This window comes from Carcharodon carcharias, chromosome 12, assembly GCF_017639515.1.
Source record: "Carcharodon carcharias isolate sCarCar2 chromosome 12, sCarCar2.pri, whole genome shotgun sequence".
Classification (NCBI taxonomy): domain Eukaryota; kingdom Metazoa; phylum Chordata; class Chondrichthyes; order Lamniformes; family Lamnidae; genus Carcharodon; species Carcharodon carcharias.
In genome coordinates, this window is record NC_054478.1 from 135,546,732 (window position 1) to 135,574,390 (window position 27,659).

Below are 27,659 nucleotides of genomic sequence, written 5' to 3' on the forward strand. Positions count from 1 at the left end.
CATCACCAATCAGGTTATCCAGTCATTTATTTCATTGATTGTGGGAGTTTGCTCTGTGTAAGTTGGCACCATGTTTCCAACATTACAACAAGTGATTACACTCAAAGCACTTCATTGGCTGTAAAAAGCTTTGGAATGTCCTGAGGATGAGAAAGGAGCTACATAAATATAAATCTTTGCTTATACTAGATGCCTGCCCAGTTCCTTCTGCCACCGCTGACATTCCTCATTGATGATACTTAGTGAGTTGGGCATTAGCGCACATAGGAGTGAGGTTGTCCTGGCATTGTTGGGGTAAAAACAAAGCCAGCCTAGATTAATTCACGCACAGCCCTAGCACTGGCTCTGCTGCCGGAATGCACTGCCCTTGACAGCTGCTGGCAACTTATTTGCCTCTGGTTCTTTCCAGGCTGCTGCTGAGGCCATCAATAACAGGAGTCAACGTGTAGCTGATCACTGAGTTAAACAGATGACTGATGCCTTGTTTGTAATGACCTCACTTTCCCCATGGTCACCAGAGAACAACAGGAGGAAGCTCTGGGATATTTTCTTTCAGTTGGCTGGATTCTCAAAAGTGCAAGGTGTCACTTATGGTACCCAATTATCCCTGTGGGGCTAAAGAATTAAATTAAGAGGAGAGGTTGCGTCGGCTAGGTTTGTATACCTTTGGGTATAGATGATTAAGGAGTAATCTAATTGAGCGTTCAAGATGATTAAAGCATTTGATTGGGTAGATCACGAGAAACTATTTTCTCTGGTGGCAGAGCCTAGAACAAAGGGACATAGGATCAGAACTAGGTCATTCAGAGTGAGGTCAGGAAATACTTGTTCACACCAAGGGGCACTGGAAATCTCTAACTCTCTGCTCCTACTGAGGCAGGGGTCAATTTAAGATTGCAGAATTGCGAGCGATAGATTTTTGTTGTGTAAGGGTTATGGAACCGAGCCGAAATGTAGAGTTATGGTATAGATCAGCCATGATCTAATTAAATGGCAGAACAGGCTTGAAGGGGCTGAATGGCCTCCCCTTGTTTCAGGCCTCTGCTTAACGTCGGCTTCATCATCAGGTTCTGATTTGCACATTTAAAGAAGGACCCCAGTGCCTGCCTGTGGATGTCCTGCACTGTTGCTCACAAGAGAAGGTTAAGATTGGGTCAAGGCTGGAAGACAGTGGGATCAGAGGCAACAATTGGCAAGCGTAATTTTAACTGTATTAATGCCCCACCGCTCCCCAGGCCCAGAGTTAAAATTAGAGCCTAATTCGATTCCAGTTGTCCACATAACATCTGCTGTACTTCAGAAACAATAAATTGGAAGCAGCACGAGCTGATGTGGTGAGACATAACGTGAATATACCCCTCCTCAATGATGGGAGGGCCCAGCATGAGGATGTAAAAGACAAGGCTGAAGCATTTGTAACCATCTTCAGCCAGAGGTGCCAGGCGATGATCCACCTCGGCCTCCTCCAGAGGTCCTCTGTATCTCAGATGCCAGCCTTTCAGCCAATTTGATTCACTCCATGAGATATCAAGAAATGGCTGAAGGCACTGGGTACTGCAAAGGCTGACAATGTCCTGGCTGTAGTGTTGAAGACTTGTGCTCCGGAACTAGCCATGCCTCTTAGCCAAACTGTTTCAGTGCAGCTCCAGCACAGACAAAAAAGTGGAAAATTGCCCTGGTATATTCTGTCCATAAAAAACAGGACCAATCCAATCCGGCCAATTACCACCCCATCATTCTACTCTTGATCATCAGCAAAGTGACATACAGGACACACCTGGGCAATTTTTCACATAGCCGGGTAGATGCCAGTGTTGTAGCGGTACTGGATCAGCTTGGCTAGGGGTACAGCAAGTTCTGGAGCACTAGTCTTCAATACTATTGCCAGAATATTGTCAGGGCCCATAACCTTTGAACTATCCAGTGCCTTCAGCTTTTTCTTGATATCATGTGGAGTGAATGGAATTGGCTGAAGACTGGCATCTGTGATGCTGGGGATCTCCAGAGGAGGCTGAGATGGATCATCCACTCGGCATTTCTGGCTGAAGATTGTAGCAAATGCTTCAGCTTTATCTCTGGCACTGATGTGCTGGGCTCCTCTATCATTGAGGATGGGGATGTTTGTGGAGCCTCCTCCTCCAGTGAGTTGTTTAATTGTCCACCACCATTCACGACTGGATGTGGCAGGACTGCAGAGCTTGGATCTGATCTGTTGGTTGTGGAATCACTTAGCTCTGTATATCACTTGCTGCTTATGCTATTTGGCATGCAAGTAGTCTTGTGTTGTAGCTTCACCAGGTTAACATCTTGCACTCTTAATTGAACCAGGATTGATCCCTTGGCTTGCTGGTAATGGTAGAATGGGGGATATGCTGGGCCATGAGGTTACAGATTGTGGTTGAGTACAATTCTGCTACTGCTGATGGCCCACAGAGCCTCAAGGATGCCCAGTCTTGAGCTGCTAGATTTGTTTGAAATCTGTCCAATTTAGCACAGTGGTAGTGCCACACAACACGATGGAGGGTATCCTGAATGTGAACATGGGATTTCTTCTCCACAAGGACTGTGTGGTGGTCACTTCTACTGATGCTGCCATAGCCTCAGGGCTATGGGCCAAGCATTGGAAAATGGGATTAGTGTAGTCAGATCTTTGTTGACTGGCACGGACACCATGGGCCAAATGGCCTCCTAGTGTGCTGTAGATGTCTAAAAGTCTGAGTCTGTGGACAGATCCGGCAGGCATGTTCGTGAGCATGAGGTCAAGTATGTTTTTCCTCACCACCTGCTGCAGACCCAAGCTATGTCGTTTAGGACTTGGCCAGCTTGGTCTCTGTTGGTGCTATCCAGCCACTCTCTTGGTGATGGACATTGAAGCCCCCCACCCAGAATACATCCTGTACTCTTGTCACCCTCAGTGTTTCCTCCAAGTGGTGTTCAACAGGGATGAGTACTGATTCACCAGCAGAAATGGGGGTGCAGTATGTGGTAATCAGCAGGAGGTTTCCTTGCCCATGTTTGACCTGATGCCAGAGACTCCATGGGGTCCGGAGTCGATGTTGAGGATTCCCAGGGAAATTCCTTCCTGATTGTATACTACTGTGCTGCCACAGGACATATCCAGGGATGGAGGTACCTGCGACAGTGTCTGTAAGGTATGTTTCTGTGAGGATGACTATGTCAGCTCACCCAATTTTGGAACGAGCCCCCAGATGTCAGTAAGGAGGACTTTGCAGGGTTGACAGGGCTGAGTTTGCCATTGTTGTTTCCGGTGCCTAGATCGATGCCGGGTGGTTTGTCCGGCTCCATTCCTTTTAGGCTTTTTAGTAGATTGAGACAACTGAGGGGCTTGCTAGGCCATTTCGGAGGGCAGTTGAGAGTCAACCACATTGCTGTGGGTCTGGAGTCACATGGATGCCTGACCAGGTAAGGATGGAAGATTTCCTTCCCTAAAGGATATTTGTGAACCAGATGGGTTTTTACAACAATCGGTAATGGTTTCATGGTCATCATTAGACTTTTAATTCTAGACATTTTATTGAATTCAAATTCCACTGTCTGCACTGGGATTGAATTACCCTGGGTTTCTGGATTTTTAGGCAATATCATCACGCCACCACCTCCTTCTGAAATTGGAAACTATAATCTAGATGAGGCCCTTATTTATGACTTAAAGGCTTAGCATTATTAACACTTATCTCTCTGATTTACTCCCACAGGCTGTACACCTTACTCATGCAAGCTTCCAGATCGATGCCTTTGGGTCCACATTTATCCTAGATGTTACACTGAACAAGTAAGTATCGACTTCCATTTGGAAATGGTCTGGGATGCTGTGGGTGTAGTGAGAGGCTCTTTCTTTTCACTTACCGAAGACCAGTGACATTGACTGGCTATGGATTGTGTGAGGTTCCAACTGGAGAGTTTTTAATTGCATCTTTGGAAGCCTGAGTAATACACACTGAACTACAACCTCTGGGAGAGAGTTCAGGCACAACCAGACTCACGAGATATAAGCAGGAAAGAGCTTGTATTTATATAAGCATATTTATATATGTATTAATATATTTCACAACCCTAGGACATCCCAAAGCACTTTACAGCTGGTGAAGTACTTTTGAAGTATAGGCACTGTTGTAATGCAGAGGCAATTTGCATAAAGCAAGCTCCTAGAAACGGCAACGTAATGTCGATTTCAGGATAAATATTGGCCAGGACAATACTTAACATTGGAAGCTCAATCATTGAGCATTTTCAAATCGATAGATTTCTGGATACTAATGACATAAAGGCATATGGGGATAGTGAGGAAAAAATGGTGTGGGGGTAGGTGATCAGCCATGACCTGTTTGAATGGTGGAGCAAGCTATTCCTAAATTCTTGTGACACCAGGGATAACACCCCGCCTGTTTAAAATAGTGTCATGGCTACTTTTACATTCATCTGAGAGGACAGATAGGGTCTCAGTTGAAAGTCTCACTCGAAAGAAGGCATCTCCCTCAGGACGGTATCGGAATATCAATCTTGATTTTTGCACTCAGGTCCTGGAGAGGGACTTGAACCTGGAGCCTTGCTGCCTCAGAGACAAGGGTGCTACCAACTGGCCACAGCTGTCACCTGAACTTTTACAGTTCTGTAAATAGACATGGTGATTTGAGAGACTAATTGAACACTTGACATCGTGTGATGGACTCAAAAGGACAACCAATAGGTGAACGATCAGCAGTTTTATTGATAAACTACCGTAATGTGGCAGTAAGCACAGCAGATGGTTAGTACCCAAATCCATCGGTGAAAGGGCAATCTAGGGCTGGATTTTATGGTTTTCGGTGGGTTGAGGGAGGCAGAATGGAAAGTAAGTGGTCCCCTCGCTCCCGCCCTTGCCTCAGCAGGTGTTAGCACCAAGGCCAGGGTTTATTGTCCGTCGCTAATTGAGAAGGAGATGGTGATTGATTTCCTGAATAAAGTGAGTGGCTTGCAAAGTTAGTTCAGATGTCAGTTAAGAGTCAACCACATTGCTGTGGGTCTGGAGTCACATTCAGGTCGGACTGGATATGGATGGCAGATTTCGTTCTCTTAAGCAAGGACATTTACATGAGTGTATCAGATGGGTTTTTACAGCAATCCGCTAGTTTTATGGTCACCATTACTGGATGCTAGCTTTTTATTCCACACTCACTGAATTAACTGAGTTTAAATTTCCCAGCTGCTGTGGTGGGATTTGAACTTGCTGCGCTGAATTTTTGATCCTGAACCCCAATCCCACCGTCTGGATGAAATGCATGTTAAGAGCCTGGAAAGGCCGATGGTGGGACCCTGAGAGAGACTTTCGAGGAGGTAGCCAACTAAGAGGGAGCCCATTCACTTAAGGAGAATGGGTGGGCTTCATAGCCAGCAGAGCCAATCGGAATACCGGAGGCTCTGGGTGGCCCACTGGGAGTGGTGGGCACTGCCAATGTAGGTAGGAGACCATAAATGCACCTTCCTGTGAAGACTGTAGGAAGTTTAAAAATAAAATGTGTCCACAGCTGCCAGACCGACATTGTAGAGGAGGAACGCCTCCACAGGATACCCTGTGGCTGCAGCTGTAGCCATCTGGCATCCATGGTGCCAGGGTGTGGGGGATGTTAAAGGTGGCATCACTGACTGCCCAGCCTGTCACCTGGAGGCTGCCTCCATCCATCCCACGGTCTTTGGTTTCAGCGGGGAGTCCATAAGATGTCTGGAAAATTCCAGGTGTGTGAACAGTGCCCTCAATTGGCATTTTTAATTGGCCTATTTGGCTACCCGTCCCTTGAAATAGGCTGGTGGTAGGAATGTGCAAAATTGTCCTGCTAGTACAAAATTGCTGGGCTGTCCTCCTCTGAGCCCACTGCCTTTGCTGAATGAAAACTCAGCCTAGTGTCTGTGAATCATCAGTCCAGGTCTCTGGATTACGAGTCTAGTAGCATGACCACTATGTACTTCTAACTGGAAAGTAGAAAGCATAACCCTGCTACTCAAGAAGAATAGGAGGGAGCAAGAAAACCGAGAATTATAGGCCAGCTGGTCAGCCTGACATCAGTTGTAGGAAAAATGCTACAATCTATTGTTAGGGATGGCGTAACAAGGCAGTTAGAAAATCATAGTATAAGTAGGCAGAATTAGCATGGTTTTACGAAAGGGAGATCATTTTGGCAAATATATTAGTTTTTTGAGAGTGTAGCTAGCAGGATTAAGGTTTTTCAAAAGGTATTCGATGAGGCACAAAACAAGGTTGTTACACAAGATTAGAGCTCATGGGATTAGCATAGATTGAGGAATGGTAGTGGCCAGAAAACAGTAGGAATAAATGGTCATTTTTGGGTTGGTAGATAGTAATTAGTGGAAAGACCAGTGCTAGACCGTCAGCTAGCTACAGTCTGCATATAATGACTTAGATATGGTGCTGAGGAGAATGTATCCAATTTGCTGACGATACAAAGCTTGATGGGAAGGAAACTGTGAGGAGGATACAAAGGGGTCGCAAAGGGTTATAAAAAGGTTAAGTGGCAATGGAGTTTGTGGGGTATTGTAAAATTATCCACTTTGGTAGGAGGACTGGAAAAGCAGAATATTTTTGAGAGTGTTAGAGACTAGAAAATACGGTTTTCAGATGGATTTGAGGGTCCTTGTACATGAATCACAGCAAGTTAACATGCAGGCACCGTAAGTGATTAGGAATGCAAATGGCATCTCAACCTTTGTAGCAAGGAGGTTGGAATATAATAAAAGTGAGAAATTATATAGGGCTTTAGTGAGACCATGCCTGGAGTGCTGTGTACAATTTTGATCTCTTTATTTAAGGAATGAAATATTTGTCACAACAGAAGTTTACTAGATTGACTCCTGGGATGAGGGGGTTGCCTTTTGAGAAGAGGCTTAATTAAGTGGACCTATATTCTCTAGAGTGAGAGGTGAGCTCCTTGATATTCTGAGGGCTCGACAGTGTAGATGTCAAGAGGCTGTTTCCCCTGACTGGAGTCTCTAGAACTAGGGGTCATAGTCTCAGTCCATTTAGGTCTGTGATGAGGACAAATTTCTTCACGGGTTGTGAATCATTGGAATTCTCTTCCCCAGAGGCCCTGACTGCTCAGCCATTGAGTATCATGAGATAGACTTTTGGAGACTCAGCGGGTCTCGGGATAGGGCAGCAAAGTGGGGTTGAATATAAGCCATGATTTGTTGAGCAACAGAGCAAGCTTGAACATACGAATACATAAACAAGGAGCAGGAGTAGGCCATTCAGCCCCTCAAGCCTGCTCGGCCATTTAATAAGATCTGATCGTAACCTGAAATCTGCATCCTGCCTACCCCCAATAACCTATCACCTCCTTGCTTACCAAGAATCTATCCACCTCTGCTGTAAAAATATTCAAAGACTTGGCTTCCACTGCCTTTTCAGGAGGAGTTACAAAGACTCACGACCCTCTGATGGGCTAGTCTGTCCAGCCTTTCCTCATAAGACAACCAACCCATTCCAGGTATTAGTCTTGTAAATCTTCTCTGAACTGCTTCCAACACATTTACATCCTTCCTTAAATAAGGAGACCAATACTGTACACAGTACTCCAAATGTTGTCTCACTACTGTCCTGCACAACCGAAACATAACTTTTCTACTTTTGAATTCAATTCCTCTCTTAAAAAATGATAAGATTCTATTATCTTTCCTAATTACTTGCGGTACTTTCATCGTAGCCTTTTGTGATTCATGCAGTAGGGCACCCAGATCCCTCTACACCTCAGAGCTCTGCAATCACTCATCATTTAGATTACATGCTTCTCTTTTATTCTTCCTGCCAAATTGGACAATTTCACATTTTCCCACATTATAATCCATATGCCGTTTCTTTGCCCACTCACCTAATGTCCTCTTCACAACTTACTTTCCTACCTATCTTTACATCATCAGCAAACTTGGCAATCACTCCTTCAATCCCTTCATCCAAGTCATTTATATAAATTATAAACAGTTGAGGTCCCGGCACGGATCCTTGTGGCTCACCACTCGTTGCATCTTGCCAACTTGAAAAAACCCATTTATGCCTACTCTCTGCTTCCCGTTAGACAGCCAATCTTCTATTCATGCCACTATGTTACCTCCCCAATGCCATGAGCTTTTATTTTTCACAATAACCTCTGATGTGGCACTTTATCAAATGCCTTCTGGAAATCTAAGTACAGCACATCCACTGGTTCCCCTTTATCCACAGCACATGTTGCTTCCTCAAAGAACTCCAATAAGTTGGCTAAACGCTATTTCCCTTTCATGGCCTACTCCTGCTCCAATTTCTTGTGCTCATATTCCTTAAGTTCTTTGTAAGTTTAGGTGCAGTAGCCATTTTTTCTGGAGTATTGTGTTTTTTTAAAGAGACTTTAAAAAATTTTTTTTTTTTCCTCGGTGAACCTTGCTTGGTAACTTCTGTTTCTTGGAATGTGTTTTAATTGCTTCAGTATGAGTGACATTAAAAATTGAAGAGCTTCCCAATTCCCTGCTGTTAAACATGCTGAGCTTAATCTGCATGAATGATGGTTAGATAGCTTGTTAACTTTTAATTTTCATATTTAAAGAGGGAATGTATGGTAAGTGTTCCATACTTTGGGCACAAACTGCTTGTGCTGACCTCTCCTCGTTTACACAGAACTTTAAGTTTGGCAGGACATTTAAGAGTAAATCTATATGGATAAAATGGATCTAATTTTGGCTGTAACCTCCCACAGAAAAATCTATCCCTTGGCAGTGATTTTAGTATCGAAGTTTTAAAATTTTAAATTCGCCCCATCTTCAGCTGCTTTATCTCCAACATAAAGTCAGAGTGGGGATGTTCTCTAATTTCACAGTGTTTGGCTCCATTTGCAATTCTTCAGATCCTGAAGCAGTCCATGCCTGCGTGGAGTCAGACCTGGACGTCATCCAGGCTCGAGGTGCTCAGTGACCAGTAACATTCACAGCACACAAGTGTCAGGCAATGACCATCTCCAACAAGAGAGAATTGAGCCATCTCATGGCTTTCAGTTACATTACCATCGTCAAATTCCCCCCGTCATCAAGATCCTGGAGAGGGGTCACCATTGCCCAGAAACTCCAACACACCAGCCACAGATATATACCATGGCTATTAGGGCAGGTCAGAGCAGTGTAAACTACGATCAGTACCTTCATCTCATCGCTACTCAAAACCTCTCCACCACCATCAGGAGTGCAATGGAATACTGCCCACTTGCCTGGGTGAGTGCAGCCATCCAGGACAATGCAGTCTGCATGATCAACATCCCATCCATCACCTTAAATATTCCCTTCCTCCACCGTCAGCATACCAAGGCTGCCGTGTGTATTATGTACACCAACTCACCAAGACTCCTTTGACAGCACCTCTCAATCCCATAACTTCCACACCTAGAAAAACTAGGGCATCAGGCACGTGGGAATACCACTCCAGGTTCTCCTCCAATTCACACACCATTCTGTCTTGGAAGTATGCCACAAATCCTTCATGGTCATTGGGTCAACAGCATTTCCTTAACAGCACTGTGGGATTACCTTAAGAAAGACAGCAATGGCTCACTACCACCTTACAAGGGCAGCAAAGGATAGGCCTTGTTAATGATGGCTACATCCCAAGAGTGAACAAAAAGGAAGACAGAGTTCATCAAACAAAGATGAAATGGCTTCTTTGCGGAGGCAAGGAAGTTACACAACATTGGGTCCAGTGCAATGTTAAACCATTTTTTTCTAATCTCCAGAGGTGGAGATACCTTGGCTGGGATTTTCTAGCCCTGTTGCGGACAGGGCCCACTGCGGGCGAGGCGGCGGCCCAGCCAGAAGTCCAATGACTTGCGGCGGGACCGGAAGATCCTGGTGGCAGCGGGCTGGTGTGGAAAATCCGCCTCTTGTTGTTAACAGAGCTCTTCTTTATCGAGAGAGTTTATTGCTCAGTCTCACAGCTCTCCTCCTACATAACCTAGTATCCCAGAACAAGCCCCTATTTATATGTGCTCAAAGACAACTAATACCCATCACCTGTTTCTCTTAACCTTAACAATGTAACTGACATGACATTAACAAATCTTAACAATGCAATTGACAACACATTATCACTTGTGACAATATTGTTCTCACCTTTGTTGGAGGCACAGAATTAAAGAAAACCAAGCTGAACTTTACGAGTATATTAAAAGATGGACAGGAGAAGACCAACTGTACCAATGAACTGCTCCCAGCCAGTCATTATTTTAACAAAGCACAGTGACTCCCAGGTTTCACTCTTACTACGAGTCGCATCATTTCCTGACAAGAGGCAAAAAAAATGAAAAACTCCAGGGGCAAAATTTTTCACTCGGCAGGCGGGCGTGCGCCGGACCTGACCGAGTGTAACATGACACGCGATGACGTTGGGCAAGCGTCCTGACATCATCGTGCATTTGCGCAATATTTCGTTCGGCGGGCACATGATGGGGTTGGCAGCGTGCCTCCCGATAATTAAAAGGCCTGTTAAGGCCATTCAAGGATCAATTGAATAGAATTTTTTGCGGCCCGTCCAACCTTACAGTTGGCGGGCAGGCAAAAACGCCAAGCAGCCTTTACACTTCTTAGGAGATCTCATCCACGGGTGGAACGAAGTTTCTTAAAGCAAATGTTTTATTACACTATTTTTTTTTTGAAAATGCTTCATCTCCCCGAGGCGGCTCTGTGCCTCAAGGAGATTCTGAAGCGCGCACTCGCGGGCATGCGCCAAGGTCCTGCTCGCCCGCTCGCCTTCCTCCCCCCTCCCTCACAGGCAATGCTGAGCGCTGCTGCTCGCGTTTCACGCTGGGTGTGCCTTATTTGGCCTGCCAGCGTGAAATCGTCTTCTAGTCTCCATCGCGGGCAGTGTCCAGCTTCCCGACTGGCCCTGCCGAGCCTGCCCGACATGGGTGAGATTCTGTCCTGGATCAGTTTGGGGAGAGGAACATCTAGGTAGCCACTAAAACAATCAGTAACCAATCTCGGGAGGCCAGTGATCATGAATTACAAACTCTGTTCTCGCCTACCCTCTCTCTACCCTGACCACAGCTTAAAAACGTTCAATAATTTCAAGTATCATTCAATACAACCTGCATAAATAGTTCACAAGATACTGTAGATGTAGGCGACCTTTGAAGCCTCAAAATCCTTCCAAAACTGGGGTTCGACTTATACGCTGAGCATAAAAGTGAACTGCAGGCACGGGTGGTCACCATCCTTCTCGTTCGCCATGCGGGATCTGCTCTGTGTGGACCTGTCTTAAACTCCTACGCATCTACACAACACAGCCCCCATCACCTGCTTGTGTCCTTGTTCCCAGTTATAAGGTACCAGCAAGTAAAACATTCATTTGTGTGGGGTAACATTGAGGCTGACTACTAATGCGAGTATAAGATGTCATGGCTGAAAAGGTGGGGGTTGGTGTGGGTGGATTAATATGCTAAGTATATGCAAAAACATGATTTTGGGGCTGAAAAAATGGGGCCGTCTTATACGCTGGGTCTACGGTAGTTTCAGATGAAGAAAACTCTTTAGGCCATTTGGTCTCATCCTGTCAGACAACAACTGCTTACACAATTTCTGTGTCCTAGGCTCAATTGCCAGTCTTAGCAACCTCTTCCAGTCATTGGCCACGCTCTTATGTCAGATAATGGCCCCGAACCTGTGCCCCTTGGTCTTATTGTTGCAGTGTTAATGAACAGAAGAATTACACCATCTCGTTCTTCATGCATTCCAAACCTTGCCTTCACTTTGTAATTCTTTGTGTCTCTATTAGGGCCACTCCTCACCTGGATTGCACACAGAGATGAGTGTCATTTCGTTAGCAAGCCGAAAGAAAAGCTTGCATTTATTAGCACTTCACAACCTTGGGAAGTTTCAAAAGTGTCTTGCTGCCAATGACATACCTCTTCAAGTCACTTGTAATGCAGGAAGTGCGGCAGCCAATTTGTACACAGGAAGCTCCCACAAACAGTAATGTGATAAATGACCAGATAATTTGTTTTTAGTGATGTTAATATTGACCAATACACTCAGGGAGAACTCCCCTACTCTTCTTCACATAGAGGCGTGGTATCTATTACCCCTACCTGAGAGGGCAGACGGCAGGTCCTGACTTTAATGTCTCATCAGAGAGGTGGTATCTCCAACAGTGCAGTGCTCCCTCAGTACTGCATTGGAATGTCAGTTTTGTGCTCAAGAGTCAGACTTGGGTGAGAGTGCTATCCACTGAGCCATGGTGGACGCCTCAGCTGGAGCTATCTAATTAGCTTTTTGCTGAAGAGTTCCCTCCTCCTGCCTTCATTGTTGGGAGATTAGTGGTTGTCTTGTTCAGTAGAAGGTGTTATTCAAAATGCTGCAGTGTGGGAGAGGATAAGACCTTCACGGTGTAGTTCCCAAGTTCCCTCAGCATGATATCCAGCAAGCTTCATGACTGAGCTCCTGTGCTGATGTGACCTATAGAGCCAAGCGAATGGAGCCCACCTCGAGTTACTCAGCACGACTGGGACTATCCAATCTGTAAGGTGTAAGAACCTTAGAGAAAAGCCCAGGGAGGGGATTTGATAAGTGACTCGGATTCTGAGGGGGTGAACAGGATGAGGTCACAGAAAAGTATTAGATGTAGTCATTGGAATTCTGCCCAAAGTAGCTGAAGATGCCCATCTAGAATGGCTTAATCATCAGAAATGACATGTTTGTTCATGGCAGTTCATTTACATGTGTCAATGGGTTTTTATTAATTAAGGTCTTGGTTGATAATTTTGCCAGTAAATAGCAACTAATCATCAAGTTAGAGCCTATTAAGATGTAGAATAGGACAAGTGTACATATTAAGCCAGCGGCCTGCAGTGACTAATGAAATAGTGAATAATTAATCGCTAAATTGTGTGCAGGAGCTAAAATGTTCCTTTTATATTTAGTTTCCCTAATTTCTCTTCTTCCTCATTATGCTGGCCACTGTTCCTCATGTTGGCATATCATGCCGAAGCAACCTTTACCATGATCTTGTATACTAAGGGCAGGATTTTTGCTCCCAAGGCAGATAGCTTGAGTCAGGAAGTTTATTGGCTCAGCACATGCCTGCCTTGGGGAAAAGCGCCCTCAATGACACAATTTTCACTTGGGGATGGGCTGGTGTTGGTTTGCCACCCCTGGACGCAGATTGGAGGAGGTCATGGGCTGCCGGTTGCTGAGGCAGGCTGGTTAAAAGGCATGCCTCGGTTCTCTGTGACCTTGTCCGAATTGTTTTTTTAAACATTAGACCCCCTTGCCCCCTCATCATGCCCTCCCCCCACCACTCTCCATGTCCATACATGCCAACCCATGCCCCACCTGCTCCCATGGCCCTTTATAGCCCCTGAATGAACAACGTCAATTCATGCCAAACCATGCCCCCACCCACCCCCAATGGCTTCTCATACCCTCCATGCCAGCCCATGGCCCCACCCGTCCCCGTGGCTCCTTACAGCCCCATGTCAGCATAGTTTCAACTCATATCCATGCCTTCCACCCATCATCCTTTGCCCTTATACATTCCATGCCAACTCACCTAGTATCCATTATAGGCAGACCTCAGGGGCCACACTGAGATGAAATAAAATAAAGTTCTGGATGTCTGTTACGGAGCTCACTATATAAAAAAAAATGTCCCATTCATGAAATATGATTCAATAAATTTAAATGCCCACAAGTATGTAATCCCTTACAAAACAATCAAACATTTGTATTCATAACACCACATTAAAGACAGCTAATCTTTAATAATCTCTTTGAGCTGTCAATCAAACTGTGATCTTATAACCCCCCACCACCCTCATTGTAATAATGGTAGGTTGTAGAAAACCTCCAAACATTAGTATTGCTATGATGGTAGGACTTTGGGTTATGTCAACAATTATTGAAATTTCTAGAACAGATTTTTTCAAATTGTCATTTGGTGGTATAGAACTTGAGTGTTGCTGCAAAATGAGACATGCTGTCAAAGTTTTTCATCTTGCACTCATGAGGACAGATGCAAGAATGCCAAATTTCAAAGGGAACAATGTGAGAAAAAGATGCTGATTGGCAAGTCAACTCTGGTTGAGGTGTTGCCATGGAGAATGTATCAACAAATTATTGGCCCTCACGCTTTTGTTTAATTTGAAAAAGGCTTAATGCCTGGGCATGTTCCTTTTGCCTGCAGAGGACAGGTTCCTGCTTATGAATATATGTAGTTTCTAGCAAGCGTAAGAGAGCCACATTGCAAATTCAACTGACAACCTTAAATTGATTGTTAGTGTAATTTGGGTTTGTTCTGTAGGTGCTGTCCAATTGCAGAATCACATCTAATATTGGGCAGTATACTCTGAGCTTTGCAAACATGGGCTGGTCAGTTTTGCAATGTGCCTCAGTTACGCTTGCTAGTAGCTACATGTATTTATACACAGAGCCCTGTCCTGTTCAGACAAAGGGAACATGTGCCTTTTTTGAATTAAACAAAAGTGTGGGGGCAAGTAGTTCCTGTTGCATACTCCATGGCAACACCTCAACCAATCAGTGTCAACCAATCAGCACCCTTTTCTCATGCAGTATAAATTGTGGCTCCCTTCGAAATTTGGCATTCTTGTGTCTGTCCTGATGAGTGCAAGACAAAAAGTTTCGACAGCAAGTCTCTTTTTTCAGCAATACTCAAGATTTTTTTCAACTCTCTCAGACAGAGGCAGTCAGTTTTTTTTTTTCAATTTTTAAAGAGCTGGCCATTTAAATAACTTGACAGTATGACAACTCTACAGACCTTACTCACCCTTCAAGGGCATTTACAACCTCTTGTAAAAGGATAAGGCCCTTGCTCCACTGAAAATGGGGTCTTTTTGATCTCAGTATTGAGTTCAAAAGGCCCTGCTGCGTTTGGGTTTCCCACGTGTGGAAGTCACGACGACCCTACCCCTGTTCCCCTCCCTGCTCCACCCACCCTTGGCGAAAATAGGATCTTTTGGAAATGGCGGTGGGATTTCCAGATCCCGCTGCCATCCGCCATTTTTAAAGGTCCCCAGAGTCTCCATGACTGCATGAAAATCCGGCCCTCTGTGTTATCTGGTTACTCAGTGATTGGGGTTGGGGTTTGGCTGTCAAGCCAGGCTCTGCCCTTACCTGCTGATGCACGCTACCTTCCAGCAGTTCTTGGGAGCAAGAACCCAAATCATGATTTTTTCTTTTCTCCTTTTTTGTTCAATTGAGGGCAATTACCGTTGACCCATCAGAGATGAACTAACTCAGTATTAGCTAAGAACTGAACCTGAGATCTTCCTGTTGCATATTGCCCAGCACTTTAATAAGTGGTGTACTAAACAACTGAACCAGTGCAATAGCCAACTAAAGAGTTTTAGTTAGCTAACTGTGCTGACGTGTTTAACCATTCTTTGGTGCCTAGAGTTCTTAGAGTTCGTGGCTTTACCTTTCCCTATCTCTACAATGTTCTTCAGCCCTTAAACCCTCAGCCCTCCCTTCCATTTTGGCCAATCCCCAATTTCCTTTGTCCCACCATTGGCGGAATTCCTTCCCTAAACTTCTCTACATCTTTATGACCAAGCTTTTTATCACTGTGCCAATATCTCCTTGCGCCAAATTTTGTTTGATAGTGCTCCTGTGAAGCACCTTGGCACGTCTTACTCTGTTTAAAGCTTTATGTAAATACAAATTGTTAATTCAGCACGGGGAAGGGTTGGTGTCAAAGGCATGACTTGCCTGAAATTCATCAGCTTTTCAGTTTTGGACTGGGTATTTTAAGAGTCTGAATTATACTGTATTTCTGCTTCGAGGTATTAGTACGTTCTGTGCAAGAACAGGTTTGAAGACTGACTAAAGCTAAGGAAATATTGAACATCACGCGCAGACTGTTTTTAGAAGGTGGTGTTTATTTCTACATTGGCGTGTCTGCATTGCTAAAGGTTTCCAAACCGACTGCCTACAGCGCTGAGATTGACATAAGCTGTGATTTAAACTCTTGGGTGTACAAAATGATAGTACCGACCTCACTTATCTCCGCCCCCAGAATTTGGCATTCATTTGCATTCATTGAGGGAAATAAAGGGGGGGAGGTCAGTGGATCTGGCTGAGGCGATTGTTCAGAGTTACAGTTCCATGTCTGTAATCATTTCATAGAATATTTACAGCACAGGAGGTGACCATGTGTCCCTTGCCTCTGTCCTGGCACCTTGAAAAAGCCATTCAGCCATTTCCACTCCTCCTGAGCTTTCTCTCATAGCCCAATAAATTCCTCCTTTTCAAGTATTTATCCAATTCCTTTTTGAAAGTTATCACTGAATCTGCTTCCACCACCTTCTTGGGCAATGCATTGCAGAACATAAAGTTCTCCTAGTCTTCCCGCTAGCGATTACCTTATTTTCGTCCTTCGGTCCATCTGCCAGTGGAAACAGTTTCTCCCTATGTACTTTATCAAAACCCTCCATCATTCTCAACACCTTTTTTAAAACTCCCTTTAATCACCTGTGCTCCAAGGAGAACAATCCCATTTGTTTGCAAATCTGGATGATGCCTGCCTGAGTTTCACGTTGACATTCAGCTAACTGCCCTGTCTGGGGGAGGAAAGGCTTGTCTTTTGCTATTTAATTTGATGTTTGCAATGCAGTTTAAAAAAAAATAACAAAATGTTAATGGGACAGTGTCACTGGTTGGGCTTTAATAGGTTATGCTCTAAACTATGCAGATGTCGCTCTCTTCAATAGTTCAGCTTTATATTGAGCTGACAGCCTCATCGGCGCCATTATGAGAAGGAGCATAGCTGAGGTTAGCATTCCGGCAACAGATTTGTGGCAGCCTTCGGCCCCGTAAGACGATGGTTTGTCCCATGGTGGTCAACTCTGTGTTCAGCATTGCCTGGTGTGGGTAAGGAGCCCCACTCTGGCATGGCAGTCTCTGTCGCATTTGCTGCAGAGGGAGACAGTGGGCTGAGAAGGTGCATGATTCGCTGGCCTCTGCTTTCTCTGGACCCTCTGCTCAGTCAGCTGAACTTTTCGCTTCCGCTCACCTCTTCCAGTGCGCCTCCGAGCAGCCAGCCTCCGGAGATCATGGCTGTCAGCAACAGTCAGTGTCAGTATCCGCCATCTTCATATCTCGCTTGTCAGTGTCCTCGTAGCAGAGGTATGGACACTTAGAAGGCTGTGACCAAATGGAAAATTCACCATACAGAAGATCTTTGGGTGTACAGCTGTCATCCATCCAATGAACATGGCCAAGGCAGTGCAGACAGCGTTGGCTTAGCAAAGATGGAATTATCATGTTCCAGACCCTCTTGAGTTGTATCCTTGGCAGGACAAGGTTACCATCTGAGACAGTGAAGGTGGAAACAGTTCAGTCTTTTCTCCTACTTGGCAAATGTTGTCCAGGTCCCACCACCGTAGAGGAGTGCACTGAGGATGTAGGCAGACATTGAAAGGAGAATCATCTCCAGGCAGCTTTTGTAAAAAGTGTGACAGGAGTTATTGATAATGATCTAGCCTGCTTTACTTCTTGGTGGCGGTAGGGTGTGTGGTTTGAGGAGTTACGCAACAATCCTTATCCTGCTGAATAAATTGGAACTGCACAGTTACACAACAACCCTTCCTCTGCTGAATAAATGTGAAATGTACAGTTACACCACCATCCTTACCCGGATTAATAACTCTGCCGAATAAATCGATAAAGGACTCGCAAGCACTGGGAAAAGGGACAGAACAGATAAATAAGGAGGAGACCAACATGAGAGTTACCATCACTATCAGGAAAGGTTGAAAGGGCTGTCTTTTTGAAAAAATGGAGGTCTGATGAGGTCTTTAAGATGATGAAGGAGTTTGATAGGGTAGACATAAAGAAGATGTTTTAATTAGTGGGCAAGACCAAAATTAGAGGCCATTAATATAAGATGGTCATTAATAAATCTAATGGAGAATTCAGGAGAAGCTTTTTTATCCCGAAAGTGGTTAGAATGTGGAAATCACTGCCAGATGGAATAGTTGAGGTAAATAACACAGATATATTTTTAGGAGAAGCTAGATAAGTACTTGAGGGAGAAAGGAATATGCTGATAGGGTTAGATGAAGTAGGGATGGGAGGAGGCTCATGTGGAGCATGAACATCAGCATTGATCAGTTGGTTTGGCCTGTTTCTGTTCTGGAAATTCAGTGTAATTCTACATAAGCTGAATGTTATACAAGAACATTACATAGTGATGTAATTATTGGTGAATGTGCTGCAGACTGGCTAATATTGGTTAGGTTGCCCATGGAAAATGCTCAGAGACAAAGGAATTCAAAGCCACATGGCTCAGAGTCCACTTGTAGAAAACCACGTGTCTCCTGCACTAATTCCTCAGTGAACCTGAGACAACATGTGCATCACAACCCTGTAACCATCAGTTCAATTCTTCAGGGACACTAAGTGTGGCTGGCAGTGTAATCTCAAGTTTTTGTTTTATTCGTTCATGGGATGTGGGCATCGCTGGCTAGGCCAGCGTTTATAGCCCATCCCTAATTGCCCTCGAGAAGGAGGTGCCCTCTTTTCTCCCTATGATGTTCGAGCTACCTGGTACTCAGCAGGGCTGCATTGAAAAGCCTCGTCCTCTTCCTCCTAAGAATGGGAGGTGCCTAATGGGACTTAAATGGGTGGAGAGCCAATGGTCTGTTGGCTGACACTCAATTCAAGGATCTTGTCCATTCAGGCCATGAGTTTCTGCCATGGGTCTTCATGTGACTGAACAGGACTATTCTAGACCCACAGATCTTTGGGCACATGAGGCAGGATGTCCCACTAGGTAGTGAGATTCGGAGTGCAGGATTTACTTCCTTTTCATTCCACTTCTGCCACCGTTCTGTCTCATCATTAAGACATTGTGATTCAAAATGTGATGCAGCTTGATGGACAAGTTGTTGTCATTTGGAACAATTGGTAGCAAGTTCCTCCAAGTCATTAATGTCAATGCTGCTGTGCTTCAAAGAGAGCTTCAGAATGTCTTTGAAACATTTTCTTTGTCCTCCGCTGGAACGTTGGCCATTTGAGAGTTGAGAGAACTGGACCTGGCAGGGGAGATGGTTTTCAGCCATCCGGACACAGTGTCCAGTCCATCGACGTTGATTTTTCAGGAGTCTTTCCTGAATGCTTGTGGAACTGGCTTCAAGAAGGACACTCGTGTTTGTTCCATGGTCCTCCCATTGAACCCGGAGGATGCGTCGGAGGCATTGCTGATGGAATTTCTCTGGCATCCTTTGCGTCACTGACATACAGTCCAGGTCTCACTGTAGTACAGGAATGTGGTGGTGACAATGCTCTGTACGTTAGGATGTTTGTTGACTTGCAGAGGTTTTTATTGTCAAGTACTGGCTGGCCTAGCCTGTAGAGGCTGACTTGGCGCAGCTGATCCAGTTTTGGATCTCCTCATCGATGGCAGAAGAAAGCACATGCACCCAAGAAGGCCAGAAAATTAACCTTGCCCTGGTGGCTGCAGGTGACACTTGTCAAAGCTTACCACTGCACCACTTGCTTTTAAAAAGCATAGCTGACCAAAGTAGCCTCCCTCCCATGGGCACCCAATTTTGTAGGGGCAATGTGCACTTACCGTGCTCGGTTTTATGGGGGCAGAATGCACTAACCCTAACACCCACTTTAATAGGGCAACTTGAATTAACTGTAACCCTGCGGCCCACCTTTATAGGGGCATCTTTTACTGGAACATTGCGTCCACTTCCAGGATCCACGCTTTCAAAAGGACGTCAAGGCCGTTGGATGCAGAAGAGATAGAATGGTCCAGGGATAAAGGAATTTGGTTACAGAGATGCTGGGGTTGTTTCCAGGGAAGATGAAGAGAAGATTCAATAGAATAATCAAGACTGGTTTTGATGATTTAATTAAGGAAGAACTGTTTCCAGTGGCAGAAAGGTCAGTAACCAGAGGACACAGATTTAAAGTGATTGGCGAAAGGACTGGAGGCGATGTGGAAAATTGTGATCTGAAATGCATTGCCTGTGGAAGCAGATTCAGTAGAAACTTTAAAAAATAAATTAGACCTGCACTGAAGGGGACAATTTGCAGGGCTGTGGGGAAAAAGCAGGGAGAGTGGGATTAATTGAATAGCTGTTTTCAATGAAGGTGGCACAGACACACTGAACCGAATTGCCCCCTTGTGTGCTGTTTCATTCTGTGATTCTCGCCCCAGGGGTATCCTGCACTAACATGAACTCCCTCTCGAACAGGGGCAGTTTACATCTGACCAACAACCAGCGGAAGCAGGGCACATCTGGTTGCAGGTGCCACGGGTGTAATTTCCCTGTGGTTTGAATTAAACTTGGAAGTAGGAACACCATTTTCAGTCACCCCCAGGTACCTTCTCTCCTGGAACCCATGGGAATTCTGAAGTCACCTCAGCCTGTTGGAGGCCAGAAGAAAAGCTCCCCTTGCTCATATTTACACCTAAAGATCTAGCATTATTTAGAGGAGCATCAGGGCCAATAAGTTAATCCGAGAGCAAATAACAATAGTACGGTACAAATGAAAATGTGCCAGCCGTGTCTCGGGGGCAATGCCTCAGAGCCTAGAGGTTGTGGGTTCAAGTCCTGCACCAGAGACATTTTCTATTCTTTGCTGGGATGTGCACGTCACTGGCAAGGCCAGCATTTGTTGCCCGTCCCTAATTGCCCCTTGAACTGGGTGGCTTGCCTGGCCATTTCAGGGAGCAGTTAAGAGTCAACCACCATCGAGTGCAAAATCCAGGCCGACACTTCCAGTGCCGTACTGAGGGAGGCGATGTTAAATCGGGGCCCTGTCTGCTCTCTCAGGTGGATGTAAAAGATCCCATGGCGCTATTTCGAAAAAGGGTTGGGAGAGCTTCCCCCTGCGTTTGGGCCAATTAAGCGACATCACTAATACAGATTGCCTGGCTCTCTGTGGGATCTTGCTGTGCACAATTTGACTGACGCGTTCCCTGCACCACAACAGTGACCGCACTTGAAATGTATTTCATTGGCTGTAAAGCGCTGTGGGACATTCTGAAGTTGTGAAAGTGCTGTACAAGTCTTCGCTGGCATCTAAATGGAACAGACTGGATTATTTATGGCAAGACTCTTGCTGTGTCACTTCACTGGCACCACTGTCAAATGCAAATTCTAATGCTGGGAGCAGCAGTAACTCTTGCTGAAGCCGCTATTTGTTGACAAGGCCTCGGAAGTGGCAGCTCGTGCACAGATCAGCATCTGCAAACTTCATTAACTTGGCAATCAACTTCCAAATCCTAGCCAAAAAGAAAATGATGTAAATCCCAGCCCCAAGTTATTGTGTCAAATTAATATGAAGCAGTCGGCCACATAGAAGATGATATGATCCCCTATGGGTTCCCTGGTTGTGTGCAGCCAATTATGTTCCTCTCTGAGGGACTCTGTGATGTGCAGAGTTTGTCTGCTCAGTATGAAGAGAGTCAAGGGAATGAAAACAAGTCTGAGCAGTCTGCATGATGAAACGTGCTAGCCCTTAACGTTGGCTGTTGATTATTTACCTCTCATACGTAGCATCTTCAGCATGAATTCCCTTCCTTCCCCCACCCCTTTACCTCCCCTATCCTTTTAGAGCAGTTGCAAAAAATAATTTGGGAATCTTTCCGGGGATGAAGGATTTCACTTACCAAGGTAGATTGGAGAAGCTGGGGCTGCTGTTCTTGGAGAAGAGAAGGTTGAGAGGAGATTCGACTGAGGCGTTCAAAATCGTGAGGGGTCTGGACAGAATCGATAGCGAGAAACTGTCTGCATTGGTGGAAGGGTTGAGGACCAGAGGAAACCGATATAAGGTGTTTGGCAAAGGAGCTGAGGTGACATGAGGAAAAGCTTTTTTTTACGGAGTGAGTGGTTAGGATCTGGAATTCGCTATATTGAGAGGTTTTTAAAAAATTTATTCATGGAATGTGGGCGTCTCTGGCTAGGCCAGCATTTATTGACCATCCCTAACTGCCCTTGATAAGGTGGTGGTGAGCTGCCTTCCTGAACCGCTGCAGCCCATGTGCTGTAGGTACACCCACAGTGTGTTGGAGGCAGGATCAATTGTGGCTTTCAAAAGGGAATTTGATAAGCACCTTGAAGGGTAAAAGTATGTAGGGTTATGGGGAAAGAGCAGGGGTGCAGACCTGATGGGCCAAATGACCTCCTGTGCTGTAACCATTCTGTGGTTCTTTGATTTGCCCTCTTCCTGACCAACAGGGTAGGTGGTTGCTTAGGCCACTATTCATCTGCCAATGCCACTCGACAGCAAGGCACATGAGAGTGACCGGAGGTAATTTACTCTTGATTTCTCCATTACTGTACCCCCGCTACCACCCCACCAACTTCCATTTGGGGGATATGTAGGTGTAAACTTCACTGCTGCTGATAACACCAATGGAATCCCACCTGCTGGATGCCTGACTACTGTTGTGTCAAGTCTGCTGCAGGCCAGAATGAAAAGATGGACACAGTAGAAGAGTATCAACAGGTTGGAGATAAAGTGGTTAATACTAGCACCACCCTACCCTCACCCGCTGGACCCCGAGCTTGGGCTGGCTGCCCCACAGTTGGACCACCATTGCTCTACAGTGGTTCCCCATCCCTGATCTTTCCGTGATAATGAAATCTTGCTCTTAAATTTGGCAGGGCCTCCACATTCTTGTTTCCAACCTCCTGCACAGCCACACACCCCTTCTTCCTTGCATCCCTATACTATTCAGGGTCCAGGAATCACTCATGGTCCCGTTAGTAGCTCTTTTGACTCTGACTGAAAAGATTATTGGTTCAGTTCTACTTCATACACAATCTGACACTTCAGTGCAGTATTGTGGGAGGGCAGCACTGTCGGAGGTGCCGTCTTTCAGATCAGTCCTTAAACTGAGGCTCCATCTACCTTCTCAAGTAGACATTGCACTATTTTGAAGAAGGTAAATAGGGAGCTGGCAAAGACTTTAAACTAATTGAGGAGGGATCAACAAGAAATAAAACAAGGTTAAGTATAAATGAAGCAAGAAAAGAGCCTGGGACAGGCTAAACTACAGGAGGATATAAATGACCTGGAATAATTAGAGTTATAGGACAGATGTGCATAAAAGGATGGTTAAAAATAAAATGAGAGCAACTTGTATCAAAGATGATTTACACCAATGCACACAGTGTCCATAATAAAACCAGGGATTGGAGGCATTAATATATAGTGAGGAACCAGATATAGCAGGAATTACTGAGACATGGCTGCAAAAACATCAGGACTGGGAATTAAACATTGCAGGATATAATATATTTAGAAAAAAATAGGGTAAAAGGGAGGTGGAGTAGCAATACCTATTAGAGGTAACATAATGACAGAATAAACAAGTAATGTAGCCATCAGGAAAAAAGAAATAGAATCCATTGGCTAATGGTGAGATAAGATAAAGACCAGTCATATTAATAGGGTCAGCCTACACACAGTGGAACAGAGGTGCAGGAAGAAAGATGCAAACAAATTAGGGAATGAGTAACAAACATATCATGGGGGATTTAAACTACCCAAAACCAATTGGCCAGGAGAGGTAGGTAAAAAGGATAAGGGACAGAGGTCCTACAATATGTACAGAGCTCCTTTCTAACCCAGTATGTAAGAAGCTACCGGAGCTGGTAATGGAGAATGAACCAGAGCACTTAAGAGAAGTAAAAGCAGGGGAACAGCTAGGCAATAGTGATCATAGCATAATACGGTTTAAGATGATGATGAACGAGGACATAAGTATGACAAGGACCAAGATAATAGGTTGGAGGAAAGCTGATCTTGAGGGGGGCTGAGATTAAAATTTGGAAAAATAAAATGGATAACAATATTGGCAAATAATGATGCAATCAGCAAACATTTAAAATGGTGTTCAGCAGCATTCAAGAAAAATATATTCCACTAAAAAGACAAGAACAAACACAACATCAGTGGGACACCATGGGTGAGTAAGGATATAAAGGGAAAATTGAGAATAAAGAAAGGAACAAACATTAAATACATGGATAACAGTATGACAGTGGCGAACATAGAGAGATTAGGAGAGAAATTAAATAAAGACACAGTTAAGAAGGTGAAGAGGAACTATGAAATTAAGTTATCAAGGGACTTAAAACAAAATGGTAAAAATATTCTTCAGCCTCACAGATAAATGAAGGGAAGTCAGTATGGGACTAGGCCCACTAGCTGCTTGAGTGATCTTGCTGTGCACAACATGGTTGCTGCATTTGCCTACACAGCTGCAGCACTGCAATTGAAAATAATTTGATGTGAAGCTTTCAAGTATTACATAAATGCATACTTCACTTTTTGTGAGAAGCTTCATTTTTGGAATGGCTGCCTTATTTAGCAGAGTCCTTGGCTCAAATTTTACTCCTTGGGAGATTTAACTTCCACCAGTTCCTATTTTAGTTCTTCATCTCAGAGCATACATAAAAATCAGTCCAAAAATACATTCTCGTTGCACTCCGAGGACTTGTCCCTTTGCTTCTGTCCTGATTATTTTTAGATTGGTAGTGGTGACTGAATATTAAATCTGGCAGTAGTGAGGGAAGTCAGTGATGCTTGAAGAGACACAGCTGCTACTGTCAGTGTCACCTGTTTCTCTGCTCACTGCAATGGCACAGGAATCCTTTTCAAGTGTGAAAACGACGAGGGGGCCATGCCAAGTTGTCACAGTTGGAGCTCAGCATAGTTTTAACCTTGGCTCAGTCGGTAGTGTTCTTGCCTCCAAGTCAGAAGGTCACGCTTTTGAATCCCACTCTTGAGACTTGAATACAAAATGTGGTTTGGCACTGTAGTGTTGCGCTGAGGAAAGGTGCCTTCGATGACCTCAGAACTTCCCTAACTGCTTTAAAACCACTAATGTTCCTTTTTTTTCTCTTGAAGTGGAGGTACTGTTGCAATGCAGCGGCCAATTTGCGCACAGCGAGATCTCACCAGCAGTGTAACAATGACCAATGATGTGGTTTGAGGGACAAATATTAGCCAGGACACTGGGCTGGTCTTCTCCACGCTCCTTTGAACGGTGCCTTGAGCTCTTTTACATCCACCCGACAGGGCAGACGAGATCTTGACTTAACATATCAGCCGAAAGATAGCATCGGCTGATAGTACAGTAGTGGGAGCGTCAGCTTAGATTATGTGCTCAGGTCTCTGGAGTGGGAGTGGAACCCACAACATCCTGACTCAGAGGCAAGAGTGCTACCAGCTGGGTGACAGCTGGCAGCATCACCAGCCATATTTGCTGCTGCTGGAGCTCTGAATTGTGCCTGGTGGATTCGTGCTCTGCTGCACAAGTAGAGCTAAAAGTGCAATGGTGTGTGACAGCAAGGGACCTGTGCGCAATGTCTGCCTAGCACAGCGTTCCTTTCACTGCGATTTGTAATAGCACCTTTGAGACTTAACTGACAGTAGGTCAGTTATATATATGTGAGGAATTTTCTCATGCCCACCCTTGGGACTACTGATTGAAAATGCTTTCAAACCGCCAACATTAAGACTATTTTCCTCTATGCGCTGGGTATTGCCAAACAGGATGTGTTCCCCATAAATAGGTTGGAGGACTTTGTGCTCAGTACCTTCCTTTTAGCTCTTATGCTTGGCCACGAAGACATTTCTCCCTCCTCTTCCTGCAGTGTTGGGAATAGCCCCAGATAAAAGCATCCGGTACAGGATGTTGGAAGACAAGCTGGGTGAATGTTAATTTACCCTCCGATCGAAAGGGGCGATAATAAAGGCAGAACTTGCATTCCTATAGCGCCCTTCAGGATTTTTACAGAATGCTTTACAGACAATGCAAATGTAGTCTTTGTTTAAATGTAGTAAATGCAGCAATCACTGTGTGCACAGCAAGCTCTCACAAACGGCAATGTGATACTGACCAGATAATCTGTATTATGGTGGTGTTTCTTGAGGGATGAATATTGGCAAAGACACCGGGGAGGGTGGCCGGTGGGAACTTTGCCGCCTCTACTCCGATTAAGTCTGTTGGGGTGGGAACGCTCCCACCCCGCCGTTAATTGAGACCCATAAATGGGCACTTACTACCCATGCAGGGGCTGATCCTGCTGCCACTTATATTAACCAAGCAGCACGGGCGGGGAGCACGACAAGCAAACCTGTGTGGTTTACCTGCGGGTTTCTGGGGGGGGGATTGGGAGGAGAAAGCCCTTATTCAAAGGTGCTCAGTGCCTGATCAAGGGACTCATTGGGAAGAGGGGCCCTGCCCTTGCTGCCGACCCCCTCACCCCCGCTCCTGTGATCCCCAACCCTCGACTCCCCTCCTACCATCGCTCACCTGTGGCCTGGGATCCAGCGACAATACTCAGGTAGGTGTAGTACTGACAGCCACCACTGCCTCATCGGTGGCACTGCTGTTGAATAGAGCTGGCGGCCTGTGATTGGCTGGCTGCTCTGGGTAAGCGGGACCTCTTCCCCCAGAGTCCTTGATGCAGGGAAAGGCCTGCTGCTGGCCTGTCAAGTGCCTGAGTGGAACTAGATGCAGCAGGTCTTCCCTAAAATAGACAATGTGGGAAAATCGCTGGCTCTCCACAGCAAAAACAAGACCCCTGTCGCCTTCATTAACTACTGCCCAGGGAGTAGATATAATTTATCTAGATTTCCAAAAGGTAGGGTTACCAGATTTTCAAAATTCAAAAACAGGACACAATGAAAAGCCTTTAGAAGTGATGATTGATATGTTGGGCAACCAATAGCCCTGTGGGAGGAGGTCATGTGATGACATCTCCTGGAGTATGTCCAGCCAGAGTTGGGAACTCTATGATGACACCCAATTATTGAAGACACCAGTTACACACCACAGACTTTCGTTTTAATTATGTTTCTGCCGAATCTTCTTTAAAAAAAAACCCTGGACCAAGGCTTCGATTGTCACAAGATCTCAGAATTCTCTGTCCTTCCTAACTTCACTGCACAATGGTAAAACTAATATCTATTTAAAACCCTCATTTATTTTCATTTGCACACTGGGTTCTAATAATAGCTACCTATTGCTAAAAACTGGTCTTTAAACCAGCAAACATACCTCAAGTGTGGGAGATTTTGCTTGCACTCAAGGCCACAAGCAGGAAAGCACGCAATCTTTCAGGTTGAATGTGCCATGGCTCAACCTGAACCTGTCTGCCACCTTCCTCAGCGCTGATTGGTGGTTCACAAATGGGTGTCATCAGACTTGTGTGGCTCATCATGTGTGGCTTGCGGTTGGTGGATACCGCTGCCAATCATCTGTCATCACCCAGGGGCGTGATTCGCTCCCGACTCCCAGGAGGTCATGGGGTTAATTTATGGGAGGTCATGGGGGTAAATTACCAATAACTCCCAGTAACCCCTATAAATGAATCCCGCTACCTCCAAAACCAGTGCTTCCTGCTGCTGGTCTCCAGCTCTTCCCTGCTGGTCCCTAGCTCTACCCCGCTGGCCCTTCCCCTCCTCTTACCCACCTTCTCCCTCGTTTTACCCCCCTCCCCTTTTACCCTCTCCCCTCCAAAGGCTCTGGTGCAGTGAGCAACATCACTCGCTCCCAATATCATTCACAGAGAGGGAGAGACTCCATTCATCTGAAAAATACCAAAAAAATCGATCAAAGTGACAAATCTCATCTGATCATAGACTAA

At 45.1% G+C, this 27,659-nt stretch overlaps 1 protein-coding gene across 7 annotated transcripts in view; it reads left to right on the forward strand.

Annotated features, from left to right (window-relative positions):
* LOC121284769 (disintegrin and metalloproteinase domain-containing protein 23-like) overlaps positions 1-27,659 on the forward strand; it is a 178,647-nt gene that overhangs the window by 21,677 nt on the left and 129,311 nt on the right. For all 7 annotated transcript variants that reach the window (XR_005944537.1, XM_041200356.1, XM_041200355.1 and 4 more), the window contains exon 3: positions 3,717-3,793. Coding sequence is in view for 6 of the 7 variants with exons in the window: in XM_041200356.1 (XP_041056290.1) it covers positions 3,717-3,793 (77 nt within the window). In the remaining variant the exon portion in view is untranslated. The remainder of the gene's footprint in view (positions 1-3,716; positions 3,794-27,659) is intronic.